Source organism: Anolis carolinensis, chromosome 2, assembly GCF_035594765.1.
Source record: "Anolis carolinensis isolate JA03-04 chromosome 2, rAnoCar3.1.pri, whole genome shotgun sequence".
Taxonomy (NCBI): Eukaryota; Metazoa; Chordata; class Lepidosauria; order Squamata; family Dactyloidae; genus Anolis; species Anolis carolinensis.
Genome location: NC_085842.1, coordinates 99,275,046 through 99,296,669, shown reverse-complemented (window position 1 = coordinate 99,296,669; position 21,624 = coordinate 99,275,046). Strand labels below are relative to the sequence as shown.

The window sequence follows — 21,624 nt, the reverse complement described above, 5'->3', positions numbered from 1 at the left end:
AAAAGTTAAACCATAGAAAAGTGAGGTTACTTATGTTTTTTTTAATCGTTTGCAGTTTTTTGATCTTATATTCACTATAACTGGTTGTTTCATCTTCCTTGGCCTAAGCTTACTGAAGATACATTATTCCTGTGAAATCAAGTGTCTGGGGTGTACATGGAAATTCAGTACCTTTTTTGAACCAAGATAGTACAGTTAGCCCATCACGTTTTGACTATTTGTGAATTGGCCAGGCCCTATGGTCTTGGAGGCACCCCTCATCCCCTTTCCAGTGAGGGGGAAGTATAGTGAACATTCCTAAGTCACTCCCAGCATTGGGAGATCAGCATTGCTCTCCTCATGTCTGTATTACAAAGTTAAAGTGGACTTCAAACTTCAGTATTCCAAAAGAACCAATTATTTGGATATGAATAGATATAAGTATGGGTTGCTTACCTGTAACCGTATTTCTTCGAGTGGTAGTCTGTGAAATTCACACATATGGGTTTCTCTGTGCAGGGGCAATGGGAAACCCATATGTGCACATTTCACAGATTCCACAAAGAAGAAATTTTAAGTTCCATAAAGTTCACAAAATTGGAATAAAGAACGCAAAGCAGTCCACTGCTGCAGGAACTACTCAAAACTGGACCCAAATTCAGAGGGGTATCTACTTAGAGAATCAAGATATTTCTTCCCCAAAATGCAAAAGGTTGAGCATTCCAAAACACAAATATCTGGAAATGCAATCCTATAAGAAGTTTTTAGAAGCAGAATTATTGGAATATTCCTTCAAATCAAACTGCTAAGATTGCAAGGGTTTCACAAATGACCACCACAAATGTTCACAGCTATTTAAAACTTCAATGCTGAATGGTGAAATTAAACTCAGTTTTATTTGTAATTTTTTTAACCGTCATGGAGAATATATGCCCCTAATCCCTACAAATGTGGAAGGCCGATTGTAAATATGTTCTAATTTGTTAGTAATCATGTGGTCCATAAAGTCCCAGAGCTTATACTATTTGACAAGTATATACAGCTCACAAAAAGAACAGAAAGGAGATGATGAACAAAGCTTTTCTCACTTCAGTGATAGGTCTCAGTGACTCAGGTTGCTCCTGACACGGAAAAAAAAAAGTGGTAGGTCAACTAGCCACTAGAATTCAAGAAGAATCTGGCCCAGTTATCTTGCTGAATGCAATCAGATGCAGCCTGCTGGTATCTTCCTACAGATTCAGGTGGCAGATTCTCATGGGCTCCTCATTCTTGCCATCACTGAAGCAAGTACTGAAGAAAGGGTAGAATTTGTGTGCCCGGGCTTGGTGGAAGGCAAAGAGGAAGGACATGTCCTCAGCGTTGTAGAAGGCCACTTTGTTTGTGCTGCAATCCAACAGGACACCCACTTTCTTCAGTGAATGGCGAAGCCTCAGGCGCACCCAGGGGGTAGTTGCAGCCCAATACTCAGCATTATCCCGTAGTCGTATAGCCCAGTAGCCGTTCTCAGGGCACAGCCGGACTCTAGCTGCTCGGTCCACGGAGTCTGCTGCCACTCCCAGGTCCCATTTGGTTTTGCTGCCTACCCAGACCTCCCAGTAATGCCTCCCACTCTTAAAGGATGCTTTGGCCAGGACGTTCACACTCTGCAGGAAGCGCTTGGAGCTTCTCGGCACAGGTTGGAGCATCTCTTTCTCTGTTACTGCAGTCAAATCTTTGGAGAGGATGAGGTTTGGGTGGGCCGTTTCTGGATCAAAGACCAGAGAGGCTGGAGCTGTTGGAAGAGAGCAGATTTAAAAAGAAGTCGATGTTACAAAATGTGCCTGAGTTGCATGAGTTCTGGCTCTCCCTTCTATCCTCTTGTAACGAGGAGAACTCACCTGGGCTGATTGACTTGAACATCCTTCTCCAAAATGTATATTGCAGGGGCCCATCATACAGATCCTTGAACTGCTCTATACGAAAAGTGGTCAATGCTTTCACATCTGTGGTTGGCCTGGAGTACAGAAAACCCTGATTACTAAGTGAAAAGTCAAGCAAGAACATGTCGCAGTTGTACAATCAAATGCAAAGTCAGAAAACGCTCTTCAGCCAGCTTTTGCATTCTGCATTTTTATTCTAATTACACACAAAATGCCTTATAGTTCTGTCCAATATATTAGTTTTTCAAAAAGCAAGTGAAGACATGGCAGTTAAGTTTGATGGGAGTATAGTGTAGTTGGACAGAAAAACACAAATCCTATTATCTGACACATATCAGCAGCAGTTAAATCATGTCCTTCTTTTACAGTCTTTCAAAAACTTTGTATGGAATAGTTACCATATTTGAAAAATTTAAAGTTCACTTCAATCAGAAAATAACAGTAAATTGAACTGACTTTTAAATTTTTATTATTTTTGGTTACAAATGGAGCTGCAAGGTCTAGTATTATAAAGGAACACTTGGACTATAAGGAACAGCTTTGCTTCTGCCCATTTATGAGACAAAAAAACCATCCCCCCCCCAAACCCAATACAAACTGAAGAAAACAAACGAATTTGTCTCCTTTAGTGCTCCCAGTGCCAAGCAGACATGAAGCATTTTATTTCCATAAAAATAGACCTGAAGAAAGATAACTAAGACCAGGAATTGCAACAATGGAAGATACTGTACATATTCTTGCATAAAATCCTATTTACTAGGTATTTTTAGAAAAAAAGACACAATCCTATTTGACAGTTTTGAATGCATAGCCACCATATTTAGAGCTATGCAATGAATTTGGTCAAAATATATGTTCTTTCTTAATAAACTGTTCTGCCTTTCACGTTTGGTTTCTGGGTGGGTGTTGTGAGCAAGATGAACCCTGCTGAGGTGCAACATGATTCAACAATTGACTTAGCCCTTCTAGCCCCAACTAAATATCTGGCTCTTGCACTTTACTACCAGCCCCACCTTTGCAGTTTATTGCACAAGCCTTTGCCCTACTTTCTCTGCTCTGGACACGGCCACTGTGATCGGCTACTGGTTGTTGTTGATTTATGATGCTTTATATGTTTTTTTTCTTAATTTATTGTAATGCTGTTTTTTATGATGATATTTTAATTCTGTTTTACTGGGCCTGGTCCCCATGTAAGCTGCCCCAAGTCCCTTCGGGGAGATGGGGCAGGATATAAGAATAAAGTTGTTATTTCACAGCTAGAAAAATAAGACAAGCCACCAAACTATTGCAACCCATTAGCCACATATGGTGACTCCCAATTGATTCCCAAATTCTCTGACTGAGAATTGACAATATACAGCTGGTGAGTGGTACTCACATTGATGGCTTGCAAAATTTGAGGGCCTGTGTTAAGTTGAATTGCATCACCATTCACAACACCCACAATGAACATTTTCCTGAGATATGGGGCAATCTACATTTTGTACTTCATAATGTCAGTTATGTCAGCCTGCAGCTTTTGAGTTCAACCAACTATGAATGTTGCATGTCTATACTACGATGCCTGGTGTCCACAGATCTCCCCATATTCCCCACAATCAGTCTGCTTACCAGCCTCTCTCCAAATTGATTATTTTATTGTTTCAAAGCTACAGAGTTGATACTCATCCGCCTCCCAATGTTTTTAAAAAAACAAACACTCATTCCACTGCAGCAAAACAGGTAAGATAAGAAAGAAACAGTCTTTTCTCTTTCTAGACACGTACTTAACTGTCACATTTTCCACCTGCAACAAGAAGCAGAGAAATTAACAAACACTTCACTTAATTTTTATTCACCTGCTCAAACAAACCTTCCCTTTTTTTTGCTTATACACTAACATGTGTCTAATTAAAATTATGGACACAATTTCAACAGGAAGCTAATTTTGCAATGATCTGGTCTGATGCTGCTGTAAGAACACAGGCTTGTTTAAAGCCAGGCTAGGTAAAGTTGTGGTGCTCCAGATGATATTCTGCGCAGCCTGGATAACCAGTGCCTGAACTGGAATCTGCTTCAAATGATTTTCGAGTTCAACAGAGAAAATAAATTATAAAAATGCAGCAAGAATGCAAAGAATGCCACAGCTTTACACTCTGATGTTATGCTGCAAGTTGGTTATCTCCCTGCCTAGTCACATGTGGGTTTCTCTTGAGCCGCATCCCAGAACACAGACTACTTGTCCTGTGGTTCTGAAACTAGCGTCATGCTCCAAGAGTTATCCTGGGTCTTTTAGTTCTGAAGGAATTTGGATTCCAGACCATGTACTACATCCTGCAAGAAGAGATGCCCTCTTGTGCTCTCCTTGGTAAAGATTTCCTTCCAATAATTCACTGAACAAATATGCTACAGTAACTATAGCAACCATATAAAATATCACATTAAGCAACTTAAATTGAGATGGAAAGAGCTAGCTCTTACCATGTTTGGGGGGGGGGGGAGGGGTACAAAGGTGCAGTGCCAGGAGGGGAAACTGGAGGAAAACGGTAGTTAGAAATTGTCCCTTTTGCTGGAAAGGCAGACATAAGGCTGTTTTGTGGTTGCTTTCCAGATGTGTGTATGTGGTGGTGGTGGTATGACTGGGAGAGAAATTATCCCTCTCAAACCCAACATGCTGTATCTGAATGCCCCTGATTTGTGTAGAACTTAAGTTACTCCACTTTTTAAAAACCAAAAACATTACTCACTTTTCCAACATATATTTAGTGGAATACTCCCTCCAGAGTGGCTTGTCACATTTTGTGGAATGCTCCCTCTAGAAGCTGGTTTTAGATATTCGTGCCCATTTTTTTGGTGTTGCTTTGATTCTGATTTCATAAGTTGCAGTGTCTATTCTCTGATACTGGTTTTATATTGATTTTATTATGTAATGTCTTCTGTTACTATTTTACTGTTGGTATATATGTTTCTATTTTTATCAGGCAGTGTAATAATGAAATCAGTCACTAATACTTGGAAATATACCAATACTAATACTTGGGATATACAAGATGAAAATTACAAGAACTGAATTTAAGTCACAATGTTCAAATTGTTTGTATTAATATTACTCATGGGTAGGTATCTTAAGGTATCTTACATATGTATATTTGTTTATATTTAGCAGCTGAAGCAACTAGTAGAAATACATTTAATATATTGACACATGCCTTGGATTGAGGGGAAGAGAAATCAATTGTGTTTCTAATATTTTTATGTATTTTAACAATTATCTTTATTTGTATCTCTCTTTTAAAAAGGAGGGATACAAGGGTGAGGAAAGGATGTGGGAGGGGTGACCTGGGAATTATTTTAGTATTGTTATAGTTGTTTTAATTTAGTGTTTGTGAAAAAATAGTTGTTAGACCACAATACAAGCCTCAGTATCCACAGCCACTATGGCTATTGAAAGATACAGTCCAAAATAGTACTTTTCCTTACCACTCTCTATATTAAATACACATAAAAGCAAATATAAGATGACACATTGGTACATAATCTCATCAGAAGCTATAGTATGACAAAAATAAAATACGGGAAAGCAGAGCAAATGACCAGCAAAGCAAGCTGTAAAATCCTAGTCTAGCTCTGGCATCCAACACCCAAGCTTAACCCTGCATCACATTTCATGCTCACCTCAAGAAGCAATGAGCTTCCCAGTTTGTCAAGCTGGTGCTGTATATGTTCCATATTCTTCTTTAAATCAAGCATCCTTCCTGCTAGTTGTGTAGAGTCTCTTTCCAGTCTCATCAAACACTCTCTCTCTTTCCGAGTAAGTTCCATCAGCACAGTTTTTTCCTCCTCTTCTAGGATACGATGAAGACGCTCAAACGCTGAACGGATCTTTGACTTGAGCTCACCAGATGTCTTCTGATTAAATGTAAGGAGCAAAAAAGGGTGTGATGATCATACATTAAAGCGCATTGAAAAATTGTCAATACTTTCAAAACAGATTCCAGAGCCAGACCGCTATGAAAATAGAGCTTTAGTAAAGAGAAGTGCAGCCTATGATCCTTCTTATGTAAAGCATTTCCATCAACATTCAGCTTCCTTCTTAGAAATGTGCCCTGCAACAGACCTGGGTTGACTCCACACTAGCCATTTATTATAGGATTTCCATCCTTCATTCCCAAAGAAAGTAGAGATTTCTGGCAACTGATTACAACACAACATTTGTCAGTTTGGTCTGACCTACTTTCACACCTAACTTATATTGACAATTCTCACAATGGTAAAACTAGTCCTCCAGAGTGGACTAATGAAGCCCTACTAAAGCCTTTCAGAACTTCAACTTTTCGCTAGATATTGGAGAATGAAAGAAATACCAACAATGGGAAGTGAAGATATTAGAAATAAGAAACATGGACAAACTAACGACATTACTAACAAGAGGACAGAACTTGACAAAAAGAGGAAAGAATTGGGAGCCAGTAAGGGACTATTTTAAGCAAAGGTATATCAAAATGATAACTTAGAAAGAACTTTCTTCTTATAATAGACTATTTTATTTCATTAAGAATTATCATCTGGAGCAATGAAAAGAAGTGGAGAAGCACAAAGAGAAAAGGAGAAGAACCAAATGGAAAAAAGACAAACATGAAGAAGATCGGAAGTCACATAGGGGGACTCTTAGTAGAGCCCCATTCCTCCCCCAATAACCCTCTATTCTATTCCTTTATTTCTTTACTTGCCCCTTCCCATTTTATCCCCTATATCCTTTCCCATACCTTTCCGAACCCTGTCCCCTATTTTATCTATGTACAAGAAAAAACTTCAATAAAAATTTTATTTTTTTAAAAAAAGAACTTCAGCAACTTTAATTAGAAACTTTCCTCATGTGGCCTCTTTCTCTAATACCTTTTCATGGTTTCTTGAAAGTCCATCTTACAGACATGTGGGTTTGCAATAACGTTTTCAGCATTGTAAAACTCTTTTGCTTTCTTGTGCATTTTAAATAGCCCAGTCCTGTCTTACTGCTTTTAAAATTATTGTTATACTGTTATATGTACTTATAGCCCGCTTCTTCTCTCCCAAGAGAGACCCAAAGCATGAATACTAAAAAAAACAAACATGCAAATTAAAACCCAAAGCATAAAAATATTAAAACAGAATTAAACATGGAACTTATTAAAAATACATAGTTAACACCAATAAAAACATTTTACTACATAAAACATTAGACTACATAAAACACAGTACCCTCTAGCTCAGACATGGGCAAACTTTGGCCCTCCAGGTGGTTTGGACTTCAACTCCCACAATTCCTAACAGCCAGTAGGCTATTAGGAATTGTGGGAGTTGTAGTCCAAAAACACCTGGAAAATGAAGTTTGCTCAAGCCTGTTCTACCTCAACCTTAAAAACTTTCTTCCTCAAAGCCTGCTTAGGTAAAAAGGTTTCAGCCTGCTGCCAGAAGGACATCAGGAAGGGGGCCATTCTGGCTTCCCTGGGAAGAAGGGAGTTCCAGAGTGAAGTGAGGGCCAGACACTGAAAAGGAAGGTCCGCTCTCTTGTTCTGACCAAGCAAGCTTGTGATGGTGATGGAACTGAGAGAAAGTCCTCTCCTGAAGATCTCAGGGCTCAGGCAAGTTCATACTTGCCTGAGATATGATCTGCCAGATAGCCTGGACCTGACTGCACTGTTCTTATTGCTCATGATACTTTCATGACCCTACTGCTATAATTATTTGTTACTGCAGACATAGCTGCAGCACTGATCATAATTTAACACTTGTTGTTCCAGATAAAATGGAGCTTTAATTAATATTTATTATTTATTTATTTCTATCATTTCTACCCCGTCCTTCTCACCCGAGGGGACTCAGGGCAGCTTACAAAAATGGCAATTAATGCCAATACACCAATATAATAAACACTCCTCACTCATTTTGGTATTCTCTTACTGCAAAAAGCTGTCTTCCTTTAGCTTTCTCGAGTCTTCTAGCAAACATAAATAGTGTCTGTTTCTCAATAATGCTCTACAATTAAGAAATATTGCTCACTTCTTATCCCAGAACCTACTGGGGCCAGTTAGACTTCCACAAAGAAAGAAAAAAGCAGCTGGCCATTTTTGTACTGTCTTTTTTTGCAAAATTTTCACCCCTCACTCCAGCCCTTGAGTAAGTATGGAAAGTTAGGGTTTTGCTTCGTGTCTGCAGATGCTTGGAAAAACACAGAAGCATCAGGAGAGATAACTGACATGTCTTTTCTTATCTCAAATTCTTCTTTAATCATAGCTTGACAGAGTTTAGGATATGGTGAAACTCTCTCAACAGGAACCAAGGGAGACTAATGCCTGGTGAGTTGAACTGCTGACAGTGTCTCTCTCTTGCTATGGAGTTGGTTAGGAAAACACTTCACAGTGAGCTCTGGAGATGGTGGCTTGTGGAGATCAGATGCCCTGAAGAATCTTATGCTAAGTCTGAAAACATCCTCACAGTAAGTAAGACAGTTGAGGATATGGAGCATTTAATTCAGAAGAACAGTTCTCAAAATAAATAGGTGTAAAAATGGAATGTTCTCATCTTATGCACACCAGATTTTAAAGGGCTGCTTTTTCCATCTCATTTGCTGCTTTCACATTATTGTTGAAAGGAATAAATGGAAGCCTTCTTTTGTATTGATGGCTTTGGGTTAATTTCTACATCTTCGTTACAGTTGTTATTCTACAGCCTCTTTTACGTCTACCCTATAAACATGGCAATTTGGCTTTTCTTGGGATTCACTACAGACATAAAGACACGCCAACAAAAAGGTAATCTTCCATATTGTCCTTTTCTAATCTCTTTTTGCCACTGTCATTCTATTTCCTTTCAATCAAGGTTGCCAGAACTAAATATAACAGTTCAGAATACTGATGTACAATGGCCCCAGAGACCGCCTTGGTATCGGCCTCTTTCTCTCATTATTTGGTTCCTCTTCACCTTTTTTTTAAAAAAAGGTCTCTACTACACACTGAATGTGGTGGGTTTCCTTAATCAGCATCATTATGAGTGATTATAGTTAATTGTGAATTCAAATTATTCTGACTGAAGTGCACATTATTTGCTACTCACCAGTCAATAGTAACGAGTGAGGCTTATTCAATGAATAAAGTCCTTCTGATGTTGCAAACAAACTATACTCTTTTTTAAATAATGTGAAATTTATCACAAATTACACTAGCATACATCTTATTGATAGTCCCACAATAGTGCTTAATCCACTCTGAAGTGAGAAAGCTCAATACTTTGCTACACTTATTCCGAGGATCAGAATGGAAATAAACTTTCCGTCTTCTATCATCAGGATCCCTGAGAGGCTATGTTTTTTGCCTCCCAGGAACTTTTCTGACAGCTTGGAAAGTTACTTTTCAAAAACTATTGTTTTTGGAAAGCCTCTAAAAATAATGCATTGCCAATAACACTGCAAGAGCAATGTGGAAATGTTGTGTTTTAATCATTGTACTGATGGTTCATTTGGGGACAGAAATATAGGGCTGATTTTAAAAATGATATACAACTGGATAAAACAACAGCCTCCTGCCCTAAAAAAACATGAAAAGAAATGATGTTAGTAGGGGTGGTCAACTCTGATGGGACCCTGGACAACTTTATCTTTCTACCCCCTCTCAATGGATGGGTTGACAAAAATTCACTTTCACATGGACAAGTAAATGGAGGCTTGGGGGGGGGGGCACAACTTTAAAATATCTAGAGCTTTCTTTTTTCAAAACAGTAAGTATGCACTTACTTCTTGTTTTGGAAGAGGGGGAGAAACCTGAATGAGTCTCCAGGTGCCTTGGGCAAAGTAATAGTTTAATTTACTTTTGAAACTGAACACCTTTCCAATGTCCTTTAAAAAGGGGGGAACTTGCATTATTTGCCAGGTTCTTTTGTAATTTAGTCAGAAATCATAGCACATTGTGTAGCATGAAAGTTTCCCTGGTGCCTGAAAGCAATGACTTGCAAAGAATGCTGTTATCTATAATAAGGTAAAGGTTTCCCCTGACGTTAAGTCCAGTCATGACCGACTCTGGGGGTTGGTGCTCATCTCCATTTCTAAGCTGAAGTGCCGGCGTTGTATGTAGACACCTCCAAGGTCATGTGGCTGGCATGACTGCATGGAGCGCCATTACCTTCCCGCCGGAGCGGTACCTATTGATCTACTCACATTTGCATGTTTTCAAACTGCTAGATTGGCAGGAACTGGGGCAAACACCGGGCGCTCATTTCGCTCCCGGGATTTGAACCTAGGACCTTTTGGTCCGCAAGTTCAGCAGCTCAGCACTTTAACACACTGTGCCACCAGGGGCCCTATAATATCTATAATAAACATTTCACTAATTTAAAAAAAGAACATGCCTCTAGTGGTATTTCCTAATAAACTTGTTGAACTATTTAGTTCTGACTAAATGCTGCTTGCTAATCTTTCTAAAGAGAAGAAGGTAAGAGTAACAGCTGAATCTAAGATGGTGGTGTATGGTAGAAAGTAGCATTACTTTTCTGTCTTAAGAATCCTGAATTTTGGAAGTGGTCCCTGATCAGGATTAGGTCAGAATAAAAACAGGCTCTAGTGGAAGTGTTGCTATAACATAAACAATACAGAAGATGCTTCTCTGCCAGTTCTCTGTAAGTGACAAGTGTGAATGCCCCTATGTTCTACCATGGTAGCAACAACCACATCCCATGATAGCAAATTCCACAATGATCAACAAAATGTGTCTGTACATAGCTAGAGTTCTTCTTTCACAGAAATGTGATGTTCCTTTCCTAGTGTTCTCAACTGACTTTAAAAGTGCCTTGATGCATATCTTCCACAGTTCTACCAGCAGAATAAAATGAAGTTACAAGGGGAAAATGAGGATGAAGATCTGTATGAAGTCTCTGAATTAATATATTCTCTTGCAACATTCTGGGTATCTGATGACAGGTTATTTTTTTTTATATAAAAATATCAGAACTCTGTTGCATTGTATCTGCTTGAGTGTTATTGAAATGGCACCAACTCAGAAAAGAACATTAAAAACCTAAACCCCAAAGAGCATACATATCTGCTTTCTAAAAGTCTGTTATCTTCAGAGGCACGACATTTTTCAATATGACAATTTTCCTAGCATGAAACAGGAAACAATGAGAAGCAGGACCCCAGGATGCTCTTTTAATCATGGGTTGGCAGCTCTCCAAAAGTTGCACCTGTTGAGGCTGCATATCAGCTGTTTTTAGCCATCCCTGAACCATCTGGCTCCTTTGTAGGGCTTACTTAACTAGCTTATTATGCTCTATTACGTGATTATATTGTCAAGTGCATAATACATCCCTTACTGACATATCTATCTTCTCTGAATGATAAAAAGATTATTGGAAGGGGGAGGGGGGTTGTGATTTGTACTAGCTTTTGCCAATATTATAAATCTTTCTGACTTTTAAAGTTAAATGAAACGACATGAAAAAAGCAATTTAAAAAGTCCTTTGTGCCAATGATCCGCAAGGTGCTATGATCACAGAACTGGACAGATAATCCAAGCTGATCTTGGCCAGTTAGTTGGTGTGGCTCAGACTTAACCAGCCAGCAAAACCACTGACTGATAGCAAATGATATTTGTTACCTCAGTGCTTCTGTTCAGACTTCCAGAATTCAAACAATCTGCTCACTATGGCAACAACTGTGGCATTGGCATGATGAGTAGCCAGACTTTCTCCTCAAACCTGACAAGGTTGGGTATAGCAGTCTACCACTCTTCCTTAAAGGACTGGCATCTGCATTCCTGGTTTAAGCACATCAGAGCAATGGACCATATCCTGGTAGGAAATTATCTAAATTACATTGAAAAGGATTCCAACCTTAACCATAGCATCTCCATTTATTTTTAAAGGATCAGACTATAAGAAATCTGTATCCTTAAAAGAATGGACAACACTTATGCCTTGCATAAGACAGCTTCCTAAATTTTAATATTATCTTATTGATTTATTTACACTGCCTTTTGCCTAAATAAGTCACCTATCTCACTCTTCTACTGAATACACAAACACATAGAAAATACATTTTGTTCTTGCATACAGCATATGTACATGGAGTAAAAGCAACACATAAGCAAAGATCAAAAGGGAAAACTACATACAAGCTGTCTACTTTCTCTTTTACACAAGCATGTGGGACAGATGTTAGATCTGAAGCTGTTTTGAGACACTTTCTTATACCTGAGGATGAATTTTTTAGATGTAATGAACTACAAGCAACATAGTTGGAAGAAGTTTTCTTCTCTGGTAATAAGCAAAAACAAAAATCACAACTCTGAAGTAATTTAATCAAGGAAACAAAGTTACTAGATTTGTGTAATAAATAAAGCCATCTGGGGATTTTGAAAATTACCTTTCAAGGGCATTTTGAAAGGAATGTTTCAAGTTTTGTTCCATTCTTATATGTAATCCATGGTTTGTGTTTGGGTGGGAAAGAAAGCTGCCCGAAAACCTAGAAAATAACTGGCTGTAAAATATTGGGCTAAGTGGGCCAATGGTCTGAAATAGAGTGTGGAAGTCGCTCATGTTCTTCAGACTACAAGCAGCCATACTGGATGGCACTGATACAAGCAGCACTCTAAGGTATTTTGGAGACGGTGAGGTTTAGGAAGGTTGTTTTGTAATATAGATGCCAATCTAAAATAACTTCTGTTGTTTCAAATCTCAAACATCAGTAAACAATTCATATATATTTAAAAATACATAGTTTTAATTATTTTGAATTGTGTTTTAATATTATTGTTAGCTTTTTAGCTTTGTGACTTTCCTTGTGCCCCATACTGGGAGAAGGATAGGATATAAATCAAATAAATAAATAAATAAATACTATTTAATGGAGCCGCCTCCTGAGTGTGAGTATCCCCAGTCAACACAACTATCTCACTAAATTTCCCTCCTAGTCTCAGGATTTCCACAATAGGCTCACTCATCATTCTTGATTGAGAATGCTACGGAACAGGTGATCAATTTGCCTTGTCTACTTCTCACCATCCAATGGGGACACAACTGCTCCTCCAACTGTAGAATAAAATAACCTTTCCTCACTAACCTTCTTTTTGTTTATTTAGGAGATCTTTTGCTGGCCTCCCAAAGTGCTATGTGTTGAATTTCACCAAGTAAAACAAATCTGACTTGTAAGCCTGGAATCCTTGTGTGTGTGTGTGTGTGTGTGTGTGTGTGAGAGAGAGAGAGAGAGAGAGAGAGAGGGGGGGGGGGGTAACATGTAAGGTATTCTGCCAAGGCTTAATAGCATTACCATCTCCCCCATTCTGTCTCTGTACCCTGTACGCACTCTCTTCAGTAATTCTCCTATTGCTCAGCCTCCTCTGTGCACATTCTGTAATTAGAGGCATTAATCTTTCTTCTACTTAGGTGACGTAGCAGATCAATGATTATTTGGACAGATGATTACCTTGTTTTCTGCCAACCCTGAAGCAACGGTTATTTACTTGGTTGTCTTATCTTTTGCCTGCGATTTAAGGAGACCATTAAAACGGAAACTCACAAACAAGCAGGACAATCTGGCTACAGTCTTGCTGACTGGATAAAATTTTGAAGGCCAAAAACTTTGGCAATTTACTATTTTTCCCCTTTTGGTTCATTTTTATTGCCCTCTTCCAAGGCTTTCTTATAGACAGCTAAAGGAATGCCATATAGTCCATTTATTAGCCTTTGGGAAATCTTGAGTGCCAACACTGTGCCTCATCTAAAGCAGGTTGCCCCAATCCAAAGCTTGCCACTGAAGAAAAATTGTGTCTCTAAGAGGGGCAAGGAAGTGCCATTACCAGCAGACCACAGATCTTCTCCTCAGTCCCATGCTTCATTCTCATCAGTTTCTCGTGGTCCACCTGGAAAGACTGAAGTGCCTCTTCGAGGTGCTTCTAAGCATGGAAGATAAATACATAGAAATAAAAGAAGTGTTACTCTTATACATAAATATCAATTTAAGAACCCCTACAACTTAGTGTTCAAGGACTACCGTAAACAGAATACAAATGTGGAGTAGTGGTTTGAGTGTTGGAATCCAGAAGACAATAGTTCAACTCCTTCCTCAACTATGGCAACCCAGCGGAAGAATTTAGGCAAGGCCCACTTTCTTAGAACAGTGATTCCCAATCTTTGGTCATCCACCTATTTTGGAGTCCAGCTCCCAGAAACCCTGCCCAGCCTGGCTAACAGTCAGGAAGTCTGAGTGCTGAGTAGAGATGGGAAGGCCTGGAAAAAACCTTGAAAAATTGGAAGGGGGGAGGGGGTTTCCATTTTTTCCCAGGCCTTCCCATCTCCCAGATTGTACCTAAACCTAGAAGCCCAGCATAGATCAGCAACAGGGCAGCTCTGGCTCGCTAGAAAGGGGTCGTTTCTGCAGGTCTCTTACAACATATAGCACCCACCGCTATTTCAAAGCTGTTTTTGCAGATCTTGGCCCACCTTGCTTCCTCATTTTTTGAAGCCTAGACTGCTTCTTCCCAAAGCCTTCAGGAAGAGCTATTCAAATAGACTGTAGTATCCACTCCCACACAATTGAACATTAAAAAAATGATATTTCTTAAAACCCCAAGTAGGGTCCTACTAGGTCCATGTTGGAGTTTGGGGCTGGCACTGGGATCACCACAGTTGTTTGCCTCTGTACTAATGGGTTTGGACACATTATCAGTACAAATTAGTTTAGTCAATGGTCAACCATGCTAGGAGAAGTAATTCCTATGAAGGTCACAGGTTTCTTCCTGGTTCTGGCCTATTTTTTTTCTTTGTCTAGTATCAGTAGAACATGAATTGCTGATCTTTGATATGATTCACTAATAATGTGCTGGTTAAGACAAAAACAACATACTGTGACGACAAGATAAATCAGTTTTTAAAAAGGATGAAAGTATAACTAGTTGGAGATTAAAAGTGCAAGGATGTTATAATAAGGAAGAAGGTGTATTACTTAGGGAAAGAAAATATGTCCATTGGGCCCAATGACATTATTGAAAAAACAAACCAGCCACAGGGAACAAAGACTTTTTAAAGTACTTGTCAGAGTCTGACTGAAAAAGGTATTTGTCTTAGTTTTGGAAACTGAAGTGGAGACTGTATGATAGGAGATCCTGACAAAATAAAGAGAAACCTCCAGCTCTAGCTAAATGTCTAAACATTTAAAGAACACATTGTATGTTGCCTCTGTAGGATTTTCTAGTTGTTGACTGAAACATGCTCATCTCATGCTTTAATTCCTTTGGTTGTACAGTATACTTTCCAGCAAGAGCTAGCTGCGTATCAGCCTACAATGCAGCCCTGATTCAAATCTGGTGATCAGTGGTCTAGGAACTTCTAACAAAACTGGAGAGAGGTAATGAGGTTCAAAATCAATAGATAAAAAGCAATACCTTCAATTACCAAGAAAAGAGAGTTGATTACCGCCATGTTGCAAGGCTGCTCACCTGTACTTTGCTCCTGTGCTCCTCTGAGGTGCACCTCCGAACCTTTTCCACTACTCCAGAAACAAGGTACTGGGGGCGGAAGGAGCGGGTGGGGAACTCTCGACGACACTGAGGGCAGGTGGCAACACCTGAGCAACTCTCCCAGTAGCTCTGGATGCACTCCTGGCAAAAATGGTGCATGCAGTCCAGCATGACTGGCTTCCGAAACAGGTCAAAACAGATGGCACAGGTGAGCTCTTCCCGAAGGCTCTGTTCCTGGCTCCCATGAGCCATTTCTGCACAGATACAAAGCATGTTTACCAGTCCTGTTCTAGCCTGCATCATCATAACAAAAGTAACCCTGAAGAACGAATGCAGATAGACACCACTTTAGGTGCCATGGCTCAATGCTGTGGAACCTCTCCTACCCGAGTAATATAGAATCATAGAATCATGGAGTTGGAAGAGACCTCATGGACCATTCAGTCCAACCCCCTGCCAAGCTGGAAAATCATATTCAAAGCACCCTGACAGATGGTCATCCAGCCTCTGCTTAAAAGCCTCCAAAGTAGGAGCCTCCACCACAGTCGGGGACAGAGTTTCCCTGCTGAACAGCTCTTACAGTTAGGAAGTTCTTCCTAATGTTCAGGTGGAAAACTCCTTTCCTGTCGTTTGAAGCCACTGTTCCACGTCCTAATATCCAGGGCTTGCTTCCTCCTCCCTATGACTTCCCCTCACGTATTTATACATGGCACTCATCATGTCTTCTCTCAACCGTCGCTTCTGCAGTCTAAACATACCCAGCTCTTTAAGTTGCTCTTCATAGGGCTTGTTCTCCAGACCCTTGATCATTTTAGTCACCCTCCTCTGGACATATTCCAGCTTGTCAACATCTCTCTTCAATTGCGGTGCCCAGAATTGGACAGTGTGATTCCAGGTGTGGTCTAATTAAGGCAGAATAGAGGGATGCATGGCTTCCCTGGATCTAGACACTAGACTCCTATTTATGCAGGCCAAAATCCCATTGGCTTTTTTGCCACTGAATGACATTGTTGGGTCATGTTTAACTTGTTGTCCACAAGGACTCCAAATTCTTTTTGACACGTATCCGCATTCTGTATCTTTGCATATACCCTCCTCCTGATGTTAACTTCCTCACACTGGCTAGTTATGCTTTCCCTTTTAAAAACTACTTTTGACGTATCACCATAGTAAATTGTTTGTGTCTTATGATCCCACATTATTGAGCCATGGCAGTAAGAGAGGTGCCAAACTGCATTAATTCTACAGTAAAGATGCCACCAGAGTCCTCAAGTAGTGAGGCAACCTAGTTCAGTGCCTGGCCCACCTTGATTTTTTTGTGTTTACCTACCTTCCCACACATTAAGGTCTCTTGTCACATTTTAAAAGGAAAACATTCCTAAAGTGCAAGGAAAGCAGGTAAAAGGCACAGGAGGAAGAGAAGGCTGGCTATTCACTAGAGTAGGTCTGAGCAAACTTCGGCTTTCCCTCCAGTTGTTTTGGACTTCACCTCCGACAATTCCTGCTGTTAGGAATTGTGGGAGATGAAGTCCAAAACACCTGGAGGCAAGGCCGAAGTTTTCCCAGGCCTGCACTAGAAAGACTTCCAGAGACCTGTAAAAAAAGCCAAGCGATACCTCACGAACTTCTTCCCATGACGCAGTTGTTAAACTTGAGCCAGAAATCTGGCAAGGCCGGGAACGCTCAAAGCAAGGGAGGCCCAGGTTGTTCCTTATACCCTCTCCCTCTGAAGCTGGAGTGAATGGGCTTAATACCTTCGCCGTCTTTCCTCCAATCTCCCTCTCCTCCAAAGCCCCCGGAGAAGGGACCAGTGGCACGCTGGGCCTCACCAACTAACTCCACAACGCCTCACAGCAACACACCCTCCTCCTCCTTCCTCTCGCCCCTCAAAAGTCCTTCTCAAACTTCGACCGCAGGGAGCCCTACTTCGCCGCTGAGCGACAAGCGCTTCTTCCAATCGGGGCAGACTCCTAGGCGCCTAGGCTGCCTTGGATTGGTCGCGGAGGGGCCGCCCCTTCTCTGGGGCCCCGAGCGCGAGGCCGTCACGCGAGCGGGATGAGGGGGTTGCCCGCGCGCGCCCATTGGCTCTCTACTTCCCTTCGCTGTGATTCGCTTGTCTGTGGGGAAGTTATGGGGTTTGGGTTGCTGTGAGTTTTCTGGGCTGTCTGGCCATGTTCCAGAAGCATTATCTCTTGACGTTTCGCCCATACCCTGTTTCCCCGAAAATAAGACATCCCCGGAAAATAAGACCTAGTAGAGGTTTTGCTGAATTGCTAAATATAAGGCCTCCCCTGAAAGTAAGACCTAGCAAAGTTTTTGTTTGGAAGCATGCCTGCCGAACAGAACACCAGAGCATGCAGGATTGGTAAATATATGTACCATTGATTGTTGTACATGGAAATAATAGTAATAACAAGAAATTCTTGATAGGATTCACGGTTTGTCTGGTTATGCTGATTTGTGACGACAACTACTGTACAGTATATAATGTTCATTTTTTGTTCAACAATAAATGTGAATTCTTCTTCATGGAAAAATAAGACATCCCCTGAAAATAAGACCTAGTGCCTCTTTGGGAGCAAAAATTAATATAAGACACTGTCTTATTTTCGGGGAAACACGGTATCTACGGCAGACACCTTCAATGTTTCAATTGGCCACCTTGCTTAGCATTGAATAGCTCTGAAGCTTCAAGATCTGGCTGGTTCCTGCCTGGGCGTTTACCTCAGTTGAAGTCTTCCTGGGCATGACTTCCCTTAATGGAGAATTCTGTTTGCATCAGAGCCAAGAAGGGGATAGTTTCCTAGCACACAAATTATTATTTATATCCCGCTTTCCTTTCCTAAAGGAGACTGAAAACAGCTAACAGTGCTAAAAAATAATACACTTTAAAACTTACAAGATATATACACTAAAATAGAATTAAATCTAGAACTAATTTTTTTTTCGTGTCAGGAGCAACAGGAGTTGCTTCTGGCGTGAGAGAATTGGCCGTCTGCAAGGACGTTGCCCAGGGGACGCCCGGATGTTTTGATGTTTTACCATCCTTGTGGGAGGCTTCGCTCATGTCCCCGCATGGAGCTGGAGCTGATAGAGGGAGCTCATCCACGCTCTCCCCGGGTGGGATTCGAACCTGGCAGGCTTCAGGTCAGCGACCCAACCTTCAAGTCACGAGGCTTTTATCTCCTAGGCCATAGGAGGCTCCACATCTAGAACTAATATTTTTTTAATCTAAAACTAATAAAAACACATGAAGCCACTAAAATTATTGAAATGCTTAAAATATTACACACAGCACCCTCTGGGTCCTTCTTAGAAACTTTCCTCTTTAAAAGCCTGCCAGGAAGAGCAGGCCCACAATTTTCTAGTTTTTTTTTAAAAAAAATTGACAATTTGTGCATGCGCAGTGAAACAACTAGGTCAAATTAGACTTGCATGAGTAAACAAAAACTTTTTGATCCTTTTAGAGTAGAACTTTCCAAACGTTTCATGTTAATGACACACTTTGTAAACGTGGATCATTTCGTGACAGTAATTTAATTTTACTGGCAAACAAGAGTTACAGACACATATATAAATGGTAATAATGAAATGTATGGCAATACAATGTATCCCACAAAACTCTTTCATTTATATATTTTTAAATACAGTAGAGTCTCGATTATCCAACGTTCTGTATTATCCAATGCAGTTTGCCTTTTAGTAGTCAGTGTTTTTGTAATCAATGTTTTCAATACATTGTGATGTTTTGGTGCTAAATTCGTAAACACAGTAATTACTACATAACGTTATTGTGTATTGAACTGCTTTTCCTGTCGATTTGTTGTAAAACATGATGCTTTGGTGCTTAATATGCAAAATCATAACATAATTTGATGTTTAATAGGCTTTTTCTTAATCCCTCATTATTCAACATTTTCGTTTATTCAACGTTCTGCCGGCCCATTTATGTTGGATAAGCAAGACTCTACTGTATATGATTTCTTCTCAGCCTCAGAGAAAGTCAAAGGCAAATCCCCCCAGAACAAACTCTGCCATGAAAACTGTGATATGCCACTTATGCATACAATAACCACTGATCACTTGAGAGGTCCTTCAAAACATGTCCAGGGATATTTTTTTTTCTTTCCCCAGCCTCCACTTGTCTCATGATTTTAGTTTTGGTAACCAAACGTATAGATGCTGGAGGTAGATGGGGAAGCAAGTGTGTTGCTTCTGCCTTTTCTCTCTGTTTTGCTGTTTTTGCAAACTGAATAAAGGATGCTGGAGGCAGCTGCTGCTTGACTTTCCTGCTGTATGAAGGGACACACTAACACTATAATTACAGTACCTAGACTACAATCCCATTTTTCCCATACTGTATTCCTAATACTGATAACCCATGTGTTGCACCTCAGCACTGGTTCACCTTGCTCTTAACACACACTCCAGCACAGCAGGCTAGGTTTAAACATTTTATTGGTAAAAGATAGCAAAGTCTGAATAAAAGCATTAAAGAAAGCAAACTTCCAAATGCAATGGCAGTCAATAAAAGCAATATAATCCAATAGTAAAAGCAATTCGCAGTATATAAATCCACGTCTCTGATATAGGAAATTAGTCCTGAAACCAAAGCACCATGAACTTCAGAGTAAAATCCAAAACACAGTTTCCAGGCATGAACATAAATGAGAATCCTTTTTCATGAGCTAGGACAAGGCAGGAGATGTGCTTCCCAGAATCAACGTTGCTTCATCTGAAATCTCTCTCTGTTTCCCCTGCATTTACCCATGTTTACAAGCCAAAAAGGCATTTCTCTGCCCACAAATTTCCTTGTGTGGCTTCCCTAAGCCTTTTAAATGATAACTTCCATAATCCCTCAATATGGGTGGATAGGGTTGCTAGAAGTCTTTCAGTATCTGGATAGCTACGTGATTCCTTCCCCAACAGAATTATGAGAAGGACAACAATCCTAGAAACACTTGTGAGCCTCATTGAATTTAGTGGGGCTCATTTTGAAAAGAGCTGGATATGAACCAGTGGAATGTAGTGGTTTCAGCACTGGACCGTGACACTGGAAACCAGGATTTGATTTTCTGTTTGGCCACGAAAACCCACTGGGTGACCATGGGTGAGTCACTCACTCTCAGCCCCAGGAAACTTGTGATAGGTTTGGCTCCAATTCAGGATCACTATTAGTTGGAAATGACTTGAAGACCACAACAACAACAAACAACAGGATGACACTGGAAATGCTGCATGGTGCCCATGCTGTCTGCACAAGACAGCAGTGTATGGTTGTACCAATTTCCCCTTTTCCAGAATGCTGTTAATGTTGTTTCCAAACTCATCCTTCCTAAAAACACCTGGCTTGGTTGGAATGATATTATTAAAAGTACTACTGTATAAAGATCACTTTAAGCATAGAAACAATTAAATAAAAATAAATACAAGAGACAGAAAAGCCTAATCAAGATTTGGAGCTATATTATGTGGCAAGGAGGATTAACCCTTTCTGATAACAATCTGAATCCTTTTCCCTTCTGCTGTTTGCCTTAGGAGGGAATATTCGGCTTTCAGATTTTCTCCTGCCCATCTGGAATGGCATTAGTGATTAGTGCACAGGTCTTTTTGTAGCCTCATTGCTCCTGTGGAGTGCTCAGGCATACTTGTGTTGTGCGTACTCTCACATTTTCAGCACCAGGCAAAAATATTTAATTTTTGGTCATTCTAGCATGTGCTTATTTTATCTGTTGACCTTTGGGCTTCATTGTTTCATTTTATGTGTTTGTATTCTTTGACTAGTGTACTGTTCCTTAAATATTTACAGTGAACATGGCTGTGTAGACTTTAAAACAATGAAAAATAAATATACATGGATATGATGGATATACATGATGAGAGATCATGAGCCCCCTCTGCACTTTCAACTTTAAAAATGTGAAAAATCCCTCTTAAACACATGCATACTCATTTACAAATACTAAAGCTTTTAGTAGAGTGATTTCCAAAGAGAAAAGTCAATGGAATTTTATATCCTCTCCCCTACATCATTGTATTATTGGTGATTTTACACTAGATAGTTGCCAAGGAAGAACTTTGGTTCTACTAAGCTCTGTTGAGAATGCACCAGTAAGCCTTGATTTGCATATTCAAATGTAATTGTCTTAAAGTGTTGTCTCACTTTGCTTTCTGTAAACATTTGAAAGGCCATATTTTCCAGACAAAAATATTTACCGCAAACAAAGTTATACAAATCATGAACATTGCCTTTAAAGGACCAAAAT

The 21,624-nt window shown here is 40.0% G+C and overlaps 1 protein-coding gene across 2 annotated transcripts; it reads right to left on the bottom strand.

Moving 5' to 3' along the window:
- Window positions 1-856: 856 nt before the first annotated feature.
- On the bottom strand, window positions 857-17,278 carry LOC100564638 (E3 ubiquitin-protein ligase TRIM62). Of its 2 annotated transcripts, none has more exons than XM_008104840.3 (7): window positions 16,975-17,278; window positions 15,338-15,612; window positions 13,700-13,795; window positions 5,553-5,786; window positions 3,665-3,684; window positions 1,857-1,972; window positions 857-1,750 (listed from the first exon to the last, which is right to left on the bottom strand). In XM_008104840.3, the coding sequence occupies exons 2-7, from the start codon at window positions 15,608-15,610 to the stop codon at window positions 1,209-1,211; spliced, it is 1,281 nt and encodes a 426-aa protein (XP_008103047.1). In that variant the 5' UTR covers window positions 15,611-15,612; window positions 16,975-17,278; the 3' UTR covers window positions 857-1,208. The 2 variants fall into 2 exon arrangements, with proteins under 2 accessions (XP_008103047.1, XP_003217507.1); XM_003217459.4 differs by having other exon boundaries at window positions 17,113-17,278.
- Window positions 17,279-21,624: the final 4,346 nt, after the last annotated feature.

Coding starts and splice junctions, on each gene's coding strand:
- LOC100564638 (XM_008104840.3), bottom strand. CDS start 15,610: ATGGCTCATGGGAGCCAGGAACAGAGCCTTCGGGAAGAGCTCACCTGT. Junction 5,787..13,699: donor AGAAGATCTGTGGTCTGCTG/GTAATGGCACTT, acceptor ACATTTAATCAG/AAGACATCTGGTGAGCTCAA. Junction 1,751..1,856: donor GTTCAAGTCAATCAGCCCAG/GTGAGTTCTCCT, acceptor CTCTTCCAACAG/CTCCAGCCTCTCTGGTCTTT.